General features: G+C 37.0%; 1 protein-coding gene across 3 annotated transcripts; it reads left to right on the forward strand.

Annotated features, from left to right (window-relative positions):
- The first annotated feature begins 232 nt into the window (after positions 1–232).
- LOC116262093 (cyclin-dependent kinase F-4-like) lies at positions 233–13196 on the forward strand. 3 transcript variants are annotated; one of them, XM_050079936.1, is made up of 20 exons: positions 235–433; positions 590–642; positions 2079–2335; positions 3115–3460; positions 3545–3623; positions 3716–3784; positions 3864–3953; positions 4035–4173; positions 5734–5836; positions 5914–5966; positions 6053–6119; positions 6199–6307; positions 7438–7503; positions 7621–7689; positions 7768–7834; positions 8790–8924; positions 9051–9082; positions 9166–9250; positions 9327–9390; positions 12896–13196. In XM_050079936.1, the coding sequence occupies exons 4-20, from the start codon at positions 3453–3455 to the stop codon at positions 13059–13061; spliced, it is 1401 nt and encodes a 466-aa protein (XP_049935893.1). In that variant the 5' UTR covers positions 235–433; positions 590–642; positions 2079–2335; positions 3115–3452; the 3' UTR covers positions 13062–13196. The 3 variants fall into 3 exon arrangements, with proteins under 3 accessions (XP_049935894.1, XP_049935893.1, XP_031497029.1); XM_050079937.1 differs by lacking the exon at positions 590–642 and having other exon boundaries at positions 233–433; positions 9172–9250; XM_031641169.2 differs by lacking the exon at positions 590–642.
- The last annotated feature ends 1042 nt before the right edge of the window (positions 13197–14238 follow it).

Below are 14238 nucleotides of genomic sequence, written 5' to 3' on the forward strand. Positions count from 1 at the left end.
AACCCGGACTGAGTCAGAGCCGTTATCGCTCCTAATTGCCGCCTGAGAAAAGGCGGGGAGGGTGGGATGGGAGGGAGGACATCGGGTCGAACTTGAGTCGATGTCCAATCCAACAGCTTAGTAAGATTCATATCTATCCAAATCTGCGTAAAAATAAACCCGACCCGATTGCAGCCGGTTTTTGAACTGACAGAGGGAAAGCGTGGGGGTTTTCCCTGTTTGAGGTGGCCTTCTAATTTCCCCTATCATCTTAAATTTGAAGAGGACTGGAGAAAAATTAAATTTTAGAGAAAAAGGAAGATGGAGGGCCAGTCATCCCCCCGTTCGTTCCCTTCCGCGTGGACCATAAAAGGCGATGCCACCGCCCGCAATCAACTTCCACATCCCCGTCGTCTTCGTCTCGGCGCGTCCACAGCAAGACACACTCGTCCAGGTAACGCTTATCCCTCCTCGTCTTCATCATCTTCCTTCTCCTTGTTCTTCGCTCTTTTCTTCCTCCAATCGTATCCATCCTGATGTTCGGTGTTTCCCCCGTTTTTGTTGTTGACGTTGGGCTCGTCTTTTATGGTGGTGCTAATTTCTGGTACAGGAAAGGAAAGGAAAACCCTAGAATTGATTGGGCGTGCGCCGCCTTTGTTCGTGGTAGATTCTTTTTTCCTGGCGTTTTTTTTTTTGCTTCTAGGTTTGAGTTCCGGGGTTTGAGTTGTAGATGACGTAGTTTGGCCCTGTGCATGCCTGCTATGGATTTTCCCCCTCTCGACGAACTAATTGAAGTCACGCGTTGTAATTTGAGTCGTTGACGTGTTGATGCGGGATTTTATGGTGGGTGATTGATTGAGCTCGTGTCCGATTAATCAGCCTTTCTGATGGAGCTTTGTTTTGGATAATTCGCTTTTTTTCGTTTGCATTTTCTTGAAATCAGGTTGTTGTTCCTCAAATTTCTCATGCGCATCTTAATAATTAGTTGGGATTGAATCCAATTACCCAAAATTTTCTTCCTGCTTAAATATGCGTTGGTTACTTTCCTTCGGCAACAGGCGAATTGGAAGTCCGGAAGCTTTGCTTACTCTTTAGTTCTTTGATTTTGAATTTTGGTGAATAACTTTTTATAGATAACAGATTGTCCAGTGAAAATTTCTGCAGACACATGGCCTTCATTCTTGTCCAATTTTATTTGAAAATATGTGGTAACCTTCGATAGATTTCTTGGTGTGCAAATCAGTTTGTGTACCGTTGGTGGTTTGATCAGGCATTACCTGGCCTTTTGTTGCCGGTGGCTAATTTTGTTGCAGACTTATTCTCATTCCCGTATTTCTTATTTTGCATATTTCATTCTAGTATTTTCATCTACTTTGAGATGCACGAATAAAAGTCTTCACAAATGGGTGTTTTTTTATCCGTCAAAGATTTGCAACAAAATGATTCTTTTACTGATTTAAGGCTGCATTTTTTCCCCTACTCTAAACGTGTAGACTGTACTTGCTCGTATTACTTAATCGGTTGGTTTTTTTCTACAATAATTAATGTCTCGTAGCTGCATGCAAACATGGTTGCTTTATGCATTCGTGTTCATGCATTTTATTTTTGGAAATACTTTGTAATTTAAGGTCGTCGATTGTTCAAATGAAGCAATGGATAAACAAGAAGATTGAGAAAACGTATCCAATTTACATGGGATGAGAAGATCTATCCAATTTACATGGATCTTTTCCATCTACAGCTCATTTTCATCTTGGTTACAACATTTTGCAGATTCCTCTCTGCAACACCACTGTGAAATTTATGAGCATTATTGGTGGCTTGCTTCTTTTGACGACCTTTATTTCACTTGCTGCAAAAGAATACAAATTTTGGGTGGCCTTCAGTTCTTATGTCAAACCCTGGCAACCCTATGAGACTTTAAGAAATATCTTTTTAATCTACTTTTTTTGGTTCCACAACAACTATACATGTTTGAAATGGGATGACTGTAGCTGTTTGTAACATCTGCCTTTTCGTTGCTATAATTGATTGCAAGAAATTTGGATCCCATAACATCAGTATGCGGCTGATTATTCTTTGGCTTTGTCTTTTTTCAGATTCCAGTGTTTTATATTCTTAGGATCTTCCATTTTCTTGGCGAAGATATGGAAAACATATTTGTTGGGTCAAGATTTCACGGCATCGAGATCTCATCATTCCAGGAGTTCCTTGAATGGCATCTTTGTAACTGCGAGAAATTCGCAGCTTCCATGTTCACCAGTTGCAGTTAGCAAAAAAATGATTTATCGAGGGAAGTGGACGAGGAAGCATGCTAACCTATTAGGCATGTATGATATGTGGCATTGTTCTTTCGGTAAGTAAAGCTTTTCCTTGTTTAATTTTTTAAGGTTACTGTTGATGCAGATATATACATATATGCACATGTACATGCTCTCAGATGCATATGTACACACAAAATGATTATGACTTTATTTAACAGTTTATTTATTTGTTTCGACTTGCGAATTCTAATATTTTAAGTTTTTATTCTCTCTCAAGTGACTTATTCTGATATGTGTTTCTAGAAAGATGGTCATTTGACAGTTGGTCACTCTATACTTTATAGTGTTAGTACTTAGCAGTGACTCTGGTGTTCATGTCTTCATCCTTTTGAAGATGCGCCTCTTTTCCTTTTTTCAATTCTCAAAGTCCTACCTGTTCACATGGAAATATTCTCACTTCTGAGAAGTGTGAATTCTTTAGTTGAATAATGTATCCTTGATTAGTGAATACATAGACGTGCTGGTACATCATCTCAGTGCTGTTTACTTTATTATAGTTATTTAGTTTTTAAGGAGAAGTTGATTTTTTTTAATATCGGAATTTTCCTCAAGTTTGCAGACTGCTTTATAAGTTCATTTTTTTGTGACTATGCGAACTCAAGTATATTTTAAATTGATGACAGAACTGGATGAGATCACTTAGGTTAGTATTATTTTGAAAAAAGGACAACAGTGAACAATGGTAGAGTTGGTAGATTCCAGATTCTGTTTCTTTTCTTTCCACGTTTTACCCATTGACATCTTGGAGCATGGATTTCTTGAAAGTTTTATGCTGCTTATGTAGTCTAACGGTGTTTTGTGTTTTGAACAGGGAACTTCATGACTTGCCAATGAAGTACTTTATTGTAGCAGGTCGGAATTAGGTCCAGAATGTATCACATTATGATAAAATTGGTGCTTGTCGATGGCACATAAAAAAAAATTTGAGGTTTTTAGAGTGTGAATAAATGTCTTGTTCTCCAGACCAAGTACATAGGCTATTGTAGGCGAGATCGTTTCAATCAAATCATGCAATTAGTGGAAGCTCTGCTTTACTAGTCTGCTGAACCCCAATCCTGGGCAACATTGTGTTTTCCTATCTTACTACTTTAGAATAAGAGATATAGAATTTTGAAGACCCCAACTGTTACTGCTTCTTGAAAGCCAAGCATGGACAAGTGAGTTTTTCATGTCCATTTTTGTTGTTCACTGAATTAGGACAATTGGAAGCACTTTTTGGTGATTCTTGCTTGTGCTTTCAGGTACAAGGCTCTCAATGGATTGGGAGAGGGCACATATGGAAATGTTTGGAAAGCCATAAACTGCCAAACTGGTGAAACTGTATGTAGTAATTTTGATTTTAATATATTTTTTTTTTTGCTTTTGATCTTCTAATTGATGTTAACCATTTGTATGTTGTTAACTTACTGCAGGTTGCAATAAAAAAATTAAAGAAGAAGTACTATTCATGGGAAGAATGCCTTAATCTTAGGGAGGTTCAGGTGGATATAAATTCTTTTCTTGTTCATTACTCAAGACGATTGCTTTTTCCCATCTCAAATTAACAACTTGTTGTTTCAGTCCTTGCGGAAGCTGAACCACCCTAACATTGTGAAGCTGAAGGAACTCATCAGGGAGAACAATCTTCTGTATTTTGTGTTCGAATACATGGTACTATTTGAAGACTGTGCATATGCTTCTTATTTAAATTATTTGGCATTTATAATGTCTGATTCGTGTATGATAATCTAGGAATGCAATTTATACGAAGTTATGAAGACCAGGAGCATACCTTTTACAGAGGCAGAAGTTAGGAACTGGTGCTTTCAAGTGTTCCAAGCTCTTGCTTACATGCATCAATGTGGATATTTTCACCGAGACCTGAAGCCAGGTACTTTTGTTTATGTAGTTCAGATAAGGTGCCTATTTTAAATGAATTTGTAACTTCGTGTGTCCTTCATTTTTTTTCTAGCTGAAAAAGGATGATCTATGCTGGTCGAAAATATGAGGAACCTGTAAAGACATTGACTTCAAATTTCTGAGATTCTTTGGTAGCTTCATCATTGTTCCAAGTTGTTGACACCAAAAACCACGCATCAGCATCATAATTGCATGCATTTGGTTGTCAATATTGTTCATAACCTAGTGGTGCTGTATAGAATTGAGGTCTTATAGTGTGGGAAAGAAGGGGGTCAAGAAATTTGTTAGCCATCATTGTCACCTGCTCCAGTTTAACCACCCAAACTTAGCTCAAATAAATTTCCAGAGCATGTAGATTTCTAGCCTTTAGGGTCTCCAAGGTGCTGAGGTGGTTATGCTTTTCGCTGAAGTGTTTGGGTAGTCTCTGGCATATTTAGATTTATGGACAAAATTCTCACATTTAATTAGCCATTGTTGTGAATAAACAAATATTATAATGTAATATGATATGTTATGATATGGATTGTAACCTATGGAGTTTCTGAATACACGACACTCACAAAAATAGTTTCAGGGATACAAATATAGCATGTCTTATTCCAATACACCTCAGGATCTTTCATTCTGGTGTACAACACTGGACGTATATGTAAATTCCTTAAAGTTGAATAGTGACTTTGCCATGAAATGCATTCTTACACATTTTGAATAAAAAAAAACATAAGACTAATTTTTTTTCATGGAAATTAGGATTTTCATGGAGCCTAATTCTATCCTCCTAATTAAAAAATTTGAAGTGGTATGGTGACTAAATTTCTCAAAGCTTCAAGGGGTAAGTCATACCATGAAAGCTTATTTCGTTTTACAATTGATACCCATTTAAGTAAAATGAAAGTAATTTAAGTTGTTAATTTAATTATTTCTAGTGAAAAAACGGGTATGTTTTTTTGTAGCATATACCTGCTACTTTGTTATGTTTATATTGTTGTAGAGAGTAATCCAACCCCCTTGAATTTTAGTAATTTTTTGGTTCTTAAATTTCCTTATGATTTTTAATATTAAAAATGTCCAAGTTTTGATTCGGTGTTATATTATGTTAAACTACACATCTGGCTTTTGATGCAAGCAATACACATTTAGAATATTGCTTTTGACCTTTCAAATGTAAAATTTTCTCCTATATCTGGTCCTCCACATCTCTTTACTTTTAATGTTGTGGCATCTTTGTCGTTTTAGGCAATATCCTTTATGGGCACAATATGGCCATTCTCACTAGGTTCTGACCTCAAATATGTGGACCTTAGACTTATGATTTGCCTTTCTTGGTTTCTCTTGATATGAAGGATAGATGTGTTGTGCAGTCACCTGGTTTTTCGTTTTAGTTTAAAAGATAAGACAATTAAGTAGTGCTTGCAGATTTAATTGAACTGGCTCAAATTTCAGTTGCTAGGTCTGAATGGTTCAACTTTTACGTCTTTTATTGCTTAAAATGCAAAGCTTATACTTGGTTTTTTCTTATTATTTTTTTCAGAGAATTTGTTAGTTACCAAGGATGCAATCAAAATTGCGGATTTTGGGCTTGCTCGAGAGGTCCTTTCTCAGCCTCCATATACCAACTATGTCTCTACACGTTGGTCAGTTTTTGTATTCGCCATCTCAGCATCCTCTTTTGCTTTTACTCTTCCACCTCTTAACTTCTTTTTTCTTTCAGGTATCGAGCACCTGAAGTTTTGCTTCAAGCACCTGTTTACAGCTCTTCTGTAGGTAGGGTATAATTGGAAGAAACTGTGCAATTATTGTTTTTGTGTTGGTTTTTTCCTTTCCCTTATGAATGCCTTGCATCCTTTCAGATATGTGGGCCATGGGTGCTATCATGGCGGAGCTATTTACTCTTCAGCCTCTTTTTCCTGGATCAAGGTTTCTAAACTTTTATCCTATGCCTCTGGTTCTGTGTTGCTTACTTCTTGATTGATAATCACTTTCAAGATAAATGCAGTGAACTGGATGAGATCTACAAGATATGCAGCGTCCTTGGTAGCCCTGGCATGGACACATGGCCTGAGGGGTTGCAACTTGCAAATTTACTGAATTATCAGTTTCCATTGGTAATTTGTTAGCTCATAGCCTCATACAAAGCCTTCTTTTCTATGTTCTGTCAGTAATCAATGTAGCAATAAATAAAACTTGATATTTGAAGAGGCTTTCCTCTTCATTTGTTCAGCTTTTTATTTTTTCTTTTCCGGTTTGACGCTCATTTTGCTTTCTACTTCTCTGGCTTTGCTGACAATATGTCAGACTTTTAGAAATTTTGATTCTGGTAGAATTTTTTCTATGATCTGGTTATTGTGTATCATAAGTGGTTTATGATTGGAAGTTTTGGAATATCTAGTACCCAGTTTTGTTTTGCATTTCTATGGTTGTGTTTTCTCTTCTGATAGATCCCTTGGATGCGTTCTAGACCAGTCATTGGTGCAATTTTAATGCTATCTGGAGTTTGAGAACTCAGAATGCCTGTTTGGTGGTTGTTCTAGCCTTCTAGGTTTCTGAATTGAAATTAGTATTCCTTGGACGACTAGGTCTCTTGACATTGTATTCTCATGTCATGAAGATGATGCGAGTTACTTTTATGCTTTTTAGCTGGTAAACTTGGTATGGAGATACATGACATTCAAGAAGAGTTCAGTAAACAAGCCAACACATGTTGGTGGACAAGCTTGGCATTGCTGAGTCTCACTTTTCTATGACCCACATTACTAAGCAAAATTTGACGTTGTATGAGCTCAAATAAATTGACCGTAGCTGTGTGTTGAGAAAGGGAAAAAAAAAATCATCGGTTCATATCCATTATAGAAGTCGAACTTCAGATACAATTTATGCTGATTCATCTAACAGGTTGGTTTGACTCAAGTCTTTTTTTGCAATGCGATATAAGCATTATCTTATTCTTTTAAACATCAAACCAGCTGAGATGGACACCCAGAAAATGGGCTGCTTGTAGCTTTTGCAGAATTCATCCGATGAGTTTGAATCTAAAGTTGGGTTGGAATATATCTTCCCGGTATTATATCCTCTTATGTGGCAGACTGAAAAGTTTCTGTGGTATGAACCACATGTTAGGGAATAATATCCATCATGTTAGGAAATGCTAAAATTTACTGTTGCCGTAGTTTTGAAGTTTGAACATAAAATACTTCACCATCGGATCTTATTGAGAGTTTGGTTTTTTCTCATATAGTTTGCACCCTGCCAGCTATCAATTCTTATACCATCAGCCAGCAAGGAAGCAATAGATCTCATTTCTGTGAGTTTCAGTAAAATGTCTAAAAGTTTTCATTGGCATTATTGAGTGCTTCGCCAGATCCACATGGACTGCAAGTTGGTTGCTTGTTTTGAATTGATCATGTTTTAATCGTGGCAGTCACTTTGTTCTTGGGATCCAAAGTCAAGGCCAACTGCTGCTGAGGCACTTAGGCACTCTTTCTTTCAGGTGTGGAGGATATCTTTGTAAGGATTTTTTGTTTATATTTCTCTTAATTTAAAACATTCTTTGTTACCCTTTATGCAGCCTTGCTTCTATATACCCCCACCACTCCGTCAAAGATCAGATTCTTCCTTTATGAATCAACATATTGGTAATCCCTCATGCCAAGTTTGTTTTTATTTAGTGGTGATCGTGAGATGTTTACTAGTTTTTATTGTTTTGAGTCCAATAGTTCACTTGTTCAGAATCCGTAGTCAATCTCTGGAAAAACAAACATTTGGTTAGTGTCTAAGAAAAAATTTGCTGATAAAAATCCGTGAACAATGTTTTTTGATAATGATTCTGATTCTTCAGCTATGATGTCAAACACCAAGCTATACATTTTTTAGTAAACCGGTAAAATTTATGTTTGATTGTCTGTTTTGCCTACACTGTATGATAGATGCTGCTTTCAAATGTAAGGGCATTGATGTGAAACTTATTTTCTCAGGAGTATCTTGAATCATTTATTTACCTTCTAAATGTGTACATCCTCAGGCCATAATACTTTTGGATATTGTTGGACAGTGGCTCAATATGTGCTAAATCTGAAACAACTTCATTTGCTATAATATACCAAACTTGTTTCTTAATAGGAAAATTCACTGAATGTTGTTCTGTTGTCAACATAAGATGAACTAATTTGTTAGATAAGGTCTTTCCTAGCCTTTTGAACTGCTGCGGTGATTGTTCGTTCTTTAAGAATTAAGACAAGGTACTTTCCTGTTGTAAGTGCAACTATAATTATGCTCATGGAAGCTGAGTGAAAGTGTAAGAAGGTTAGGTTTTGTTCTGATACTACTTACAGTTCCTTCTTTTGTTATGGTATTGTTAGCATTTTTTTGACAATTCATGATGTGATAAATAAAACTCTGCTTGTGGACATGGTATGACAAGGAATTGTTCCAAACATTTGCTGGAAAGGGTTGTAGTCAAACTTGTAGAGGTTGATTGACCAGTGGAAGGATGTACGGAGGGTTTGAGTTTGGAATTGTGGCTGCAGTCTGCAAGCATTTCATTTCCATATTGCTATTTTGAAGCGCTTCATTGTTCTCTTCCCTTTGTAGATACAAGACCTCAATATGCAGAGAGGAGAAAAGGTGCTGCTGTGCAAAGGACTGGCAGAAGATACACAGAAGCACCATTTACTATCGAAGCTTCTTATGCCTCTTATTCTCCTATGCAGTCTACTTCCAATACAGGTGGTTCTAGGCTGTTGAATACATAAATTTTGTTTTTCCACAAGGGCTTGACTAAACCTTGTGTTACTTTTGTATCAACTGCTGTAGGTTGAGGTGAGTTTGCTAAATATTATCCTTTATGTGTAGGAATACGACGGGCATTTGCAGGGGATACTCTGGTAATGTTCATTTTAATTTATTCTTTCTTCATGAGATATTTCTGGTTATTGTTTCTGAGGCGAATGTTTCTCTACTCTGAAAGGGGCAGGGTGTGCATGTAAACAAAAAGGCTACTGCAGCAGCTAGCAGACAGATGGGATATCATTATGAAATGAACTACAAGTCTGGTAAGTTATTTAAAATGTTGGAATTGCTCATCTCTTCACTAATTTTTTCCCCTAAACCATTTTGGTTGGTGAACAGGTTTTGGTTATGTTGGTGGTGTTACTTCTAAAAATATCTTGGATGCTCCCCTCAACAGAAGCAGGTCAGTAGATCTTGCACATGGCTTGTTTTATTGTTCAGACACTCTTTTGGAACCAACCATGATCGGACATCTCGTCACATTGTGTGGTCTGGTATTGAAACTTTAGAACTTATTGCAAAAGTAAGCTCGACCTAGCTTGATGTAGGCGCAGCTAGAACTCTCCACAAGGATCGGGAAATTTGCTAATGATCAGAAAGAAAGTACAATTTGAAGCTCAAATTTATCCCTTAGGGAGATCCAAAAGGGTTTTATTTATTTTTGAAATAATTACTAAGACCCGCCAAACAAATGGGCCAACGACGAATCAGCACCTAACTTCTAAGGAACAACAAAAAGGTGCCCGAGTTTTCCCATGGATTCACAAACAGCCGGACTCAAATAAAAAACAATAAAACAAATGAAAATCACAATGTCCTTTCTAACTACCTTTCCTAAGAAAATAAAAGAACAGAAAAAACAATGCCGAAGATGTCAAGGCCGTGCCCCCACCCTTTCTGTCTGGTGAGACCCGACACGTGCCCGTCGATTCATTGGCAGGGTGTGAAACCTGTCGATGCACAAGCAAGACAAGAACATATATTTTTCATCACCAAAACACAGCAAAATCTAGCGATAAAGAACTGAAATCATGGAAAAATAAGTAGGTTGAAATCTAAAGAAGAAACTGGTGACCGACCAGTTTTTTGCATTAGGAATTAGTTGAATTTCAGCATGATTTTTGCTACACCTGACCCCCAATCTCTGTTTCAGTCTCTGAAAGAGATTCACATGATTGTAGAGGCTTAGATCCACAAAGCAGAGTGAAAGAGATGCTGAGAAGATCAGGTTGATGTTGAGGAAACGCCAGCCAGTTTGTGGCGGTGACTCCTCCATTGATGGCTTTTTTTCTTCCAATAAAATTCAAAAGTTCTTTGCTGCTGTATATCAGCCTAATCGCTTCTAAAATCTACCAACATCTAAAACAACGCTAACAGCATGGACTAAAAGAAAAGGATTGTGATCAAGCGGGGTGAATTGAGAACAAACATCGCTTGTTTTGATTCAGGTGGAAGTGGTTGAAAATGTGTCTGCCGTTGTTGGGCAGGCAAGGGTCGATCACCTAACATTGCCTGAAACCCCAATCTTGCCTATCCAGCAGGGGTATTAAGCCTTGCTAGACCGCGAGAATGGAGTGAGTCCTTGCATTCCTAGGGAAGGCGTTGCCCCCTTGCCAGATGGCAAGGGTTGGGACGCCGCCTTGACCATGGGCCTAGCGTTGTGTGTGTGTGTTTTTTTTTCCTTTTATTTTTTAAGAAAGATAGTTTTAAATGGGTAACTTTGTAATTTTATCATTTATTTTATTGTTTTTATTCAAGAGTAGCTGTTTGTGAATTTGTGGGAACACTTGGGAGCCTTTTTGTTGTCCCTTAAAAGTAAAGAGCTGATTTGTTGTTGGCCCATTTATGCTACGATATTTTGCCTTTCTTTATTTTTTTAATTTTTTTTTGCAGACCTGTGCTAGACCATATTTTTTATTGGATTTAGTGCAAGGCACCTATATTTGCTTAAACATCTCCTTGTACTCCATATATAAGCATTACCATGTACTTGATCATGTCACTACTTTGCAGCCTGCTCAGCTGTAATGGCTTGAAACACATTTATGTTACATAATGCTGCCTTAACCATCGGCCTAGTGTTGTGTGTTTTTCTTTTTTTGCCTTTTATTTTTCAAGAAAGATAGTTTTAAAGGGTAACTTCGTAATTTTATTCATTTATTTTGTTGTTTTTCATTCAAGAGCAGCTGTTTGTGAATTTGTGGGAAAACTTGGGTGCCTCTTTTGTTGTCCCTTAAAGTTACGGCTGATTTGTTGTTGGCCCATTTATGCTTCACCATATTTTGTCCTTTCCTTATTTTTTAATTTTTTTCGGAGACCTGTGCTAGTCCATATTTTTTATTGGATTTTAGTGCAAGGCACTTAAACTTCTCCTTGTACTCCATATATAAGCATTACCATGTACATGATCATGTCACGACTTTGCAGCCTGTAGCCATTTTTCCTGCTCAGCTGTAATGGCTTGAAACACATTTACGTTACATAATCCCTAAGTTGCTCCGATGCTATATATCTTACACAATCTTCGATGCTATACATCATACATAATCCTTATGTGTTACTCCCACAACTTCTGTCTTATGTATCTTACATGATATATGTTGCTTTATAAGATTCCCTTTGAGACTTCATTGTATGGCACGGCTGAATTCATGGTTGTCTGATTTTAAATTATTTTTAGTAGCTTTGTTTATATTAAGATGCAAAATCTTGTGTAGGCTTATATGCCTTGATGGTAATTAGCCGCTGTATATGAATCGACGCTTGTATATAATCGTCAATTTATGTTGAGAACATTTTTCATATTATACACCATTGGGAATCATGGAGACATCTGGCACCAAATCACTCTTTTATCATTATTGCAAGTCGTAAATATTCCAGGCAATGTTATCAGTATCGTATGATACGTATCGTATAAGTCAAAACCTATATGATACGCTTACGATACACGATAAGCTCATGTATTGCAAACGTATCGCTCGTATCGTACGATACGGGATACAGACGATACACCTACGATACGGGATACAGACGATACACCTCTATATCGTATGATATGGGGAAAAGCACAAAATTTTTAATTTTTAAAGTTTAAAAGCTCCTCCCTCTCTTTTTTTTTGTATTTAAAGACTTCAAGAGACGTGGAAGGGAGAGATTTTGCCCTTTCGATACACATGATTTTTTCTTATGTATGATGATCTTTTTGATATTTGAAAACATTTTTCTTGGCTTTTGATTTTTTGTTTATTTTTTTCAGGTTTTAATATTTTTTTTATTTTTAATATTTTTTAATTAGAAATTAATTTTACGATACGTATGCTACATTTGCGATACGTTACGATATGGTGCGATATGCTATGCCTTTTATAACATTATGCCTTTTATAACATTGATTGAAGGGGCTCACATCTTCTATCAAGTGCAATATTCTTACAATAAGTCTGAAGCAAATCGTGTGAGCCGCAGTTGGCATATGATTGGAATGATTTAATTATTTAAAACACGGTAGCTGAAGGCCCAAGCATTGGAATTTGTGTACATTTATATGTGACAAAAATCCTTCCGACATTTCAGTTTGTAGAATATCGGCTTCTGAAAATACTTTTTACTTCAAGGTTTCCGAAAAGGCTTGCAAAAGTCAAAATGTCATTGTTTTTCAAATTTTGTGGTTAGTTTCTCAAGGTATGCCAGTATCCCTCCCTCTTAATTGATCGTGTAGCCTCTCCGTTTCTACTCCTGTGGAGAATTTTCATCTAAACTGTACGAAAAGCTCAGTTTCTGAGCATGATGTGATTACTATAGCCGATTAACCATATTCTGGTAAATGAGTTCCCACGAGGGCAAACGAAGCTTGTTTGGCAGTGCTGCTAATAGAGGCTGACATGGAATTTCTGATATTTCAACAGGAGGATGCCTTATCTACCTAGCGCTTGTGCTCCAGGTAATGCAGAATGTTCAAATATCGACACGAAGGGAAGCCATGCTTCTGCGGCTTTATCTAGTTGGTATCGGCGTGACATCTTGGGGCCTGGGCCTGGCCATATTCCTGGACTTTCTGAAGCAGCCTGTTAGATGGTCTTCTAGGCAGACTTAGTTCTATATCGCTATAAACGGACATGTTTGACTCGTTATTTGTTGTGGAATAATTGACTCTCTTGGTTTCAGGAAAGACTTAGATATGAATTTTATCATCTTTTTTCTTCTTAATATTAGTTTTCCATCACCGCTCTAGCTGATTGGTTTGGCTGATAATTTCCATGTGTTTCTTTTTAACTTATTGTGTGAGCAATATTGTTACATGTGATGAGGCGAAGTGATGGGTTGAAGCCTATAAAGTGTGGCATAACGAAGCTTAAATATCAACAATTGTCTGATATAAAATATTAACAAAAATGTCAAAATTAAAAACAATAAAAATGATATGTAAATAATTTTTTTTATTGTTTTTTATTTTCAAATGAATATCTTGGTGCATGAATCAAGTCTCTTTTGGATTTGGGAGTCTGAGTAAAAGAAAATACAATCACTAACTATAGTATAGTAGGTGTATCAGCTATACCTGATAAGATCTCATATTACGTTATTCCACCATGGGTGGGTTGCGGTAATCGAACCCGCTTCTTCTTGAAGCAGTCAGTAGAAAACTAAAATAACTAGCTATAGTAGAATAACTTAGCTGTAGTAGGCACAAATGAACCAAATGAGATATGTTCTTTTTATACATGTGTTTATATTGGAACGTTCGTGGGCTGGCGGCACCTCCAGCCCAGTATGAGTTCTTATACTTACGAACTGGTCTACGAAGACCACTATTGCCTTTGCAATTGACACTAAGCTGAATGGGGAACAACTTTAGAAGTTCCAATTCAAAATCCCAGACAAGCGCCTAATCTCCAACAAACATATATTGGGACCTTGGGCTTGCATCATTGCTCTATGGGACTCGTTGGAAGTGATGCTCCAAAACTGGTATGCACACCTCGATTTGATTTTTTTTCAGTTTTATAATATCTCTTCAGGTCAAGCGTTTGTCGTTATAGGGGTCTATTTACATACTGATTTTAGAATAAAGAAGGATCTGTTTTTTACTCTTGCAATCCTGAACCTCTGCAGTGCGCCAATTATATGTATGAGAGATTTTAATGCAGTTTTAAACAACCACGAGAAAATTCGAAGGGCTCCCGCTCTTCAAGCTTGTCTAGCCTTATCTGATTTTGTTTCTCAGTCAGCTCTAACTGAAGTTTCATGC

The sequence above is a fragment of the Nymphaea colorata genome, chromosome 10 (genome assembly GCF_008831285.2).
Source record: "Nymphaea colorata isolate Beijing-Zhang1983 chromosome 10, ASM883128v2, whole genome shotgun sequence".
Taxonomy (NCBI): domain Eukaryota; kingdom Viridiplantae; phylum Streptophyta; class Magnoliopsida; order Nymphaeales; family Nymphaeaceae; genus Nymphaea; species Nymphaea colorata.

What these genes read in the sequence shown, in the direction of transcription:
- LOC116262093 (XM_050079936.1), top strand. An exon ending in ACTGCCAAACTGGTGAAACT is followed by an intron (nt 3,624 to 3,715) that starts GTATGTAGTAAT and finishes AACTTACTGCAG; the next exon opens with GTTGCAATAAAAAAATTAAA. An exon ending in TGAAATGAACTACAAGTCTG is followed by an intron (nt 9,251 to 9,326) that starts GTAAGTTATTTA and finishes GTTGGTGAACAG; the next exon opens with GTTTTGGTTATGTTGGTGGT.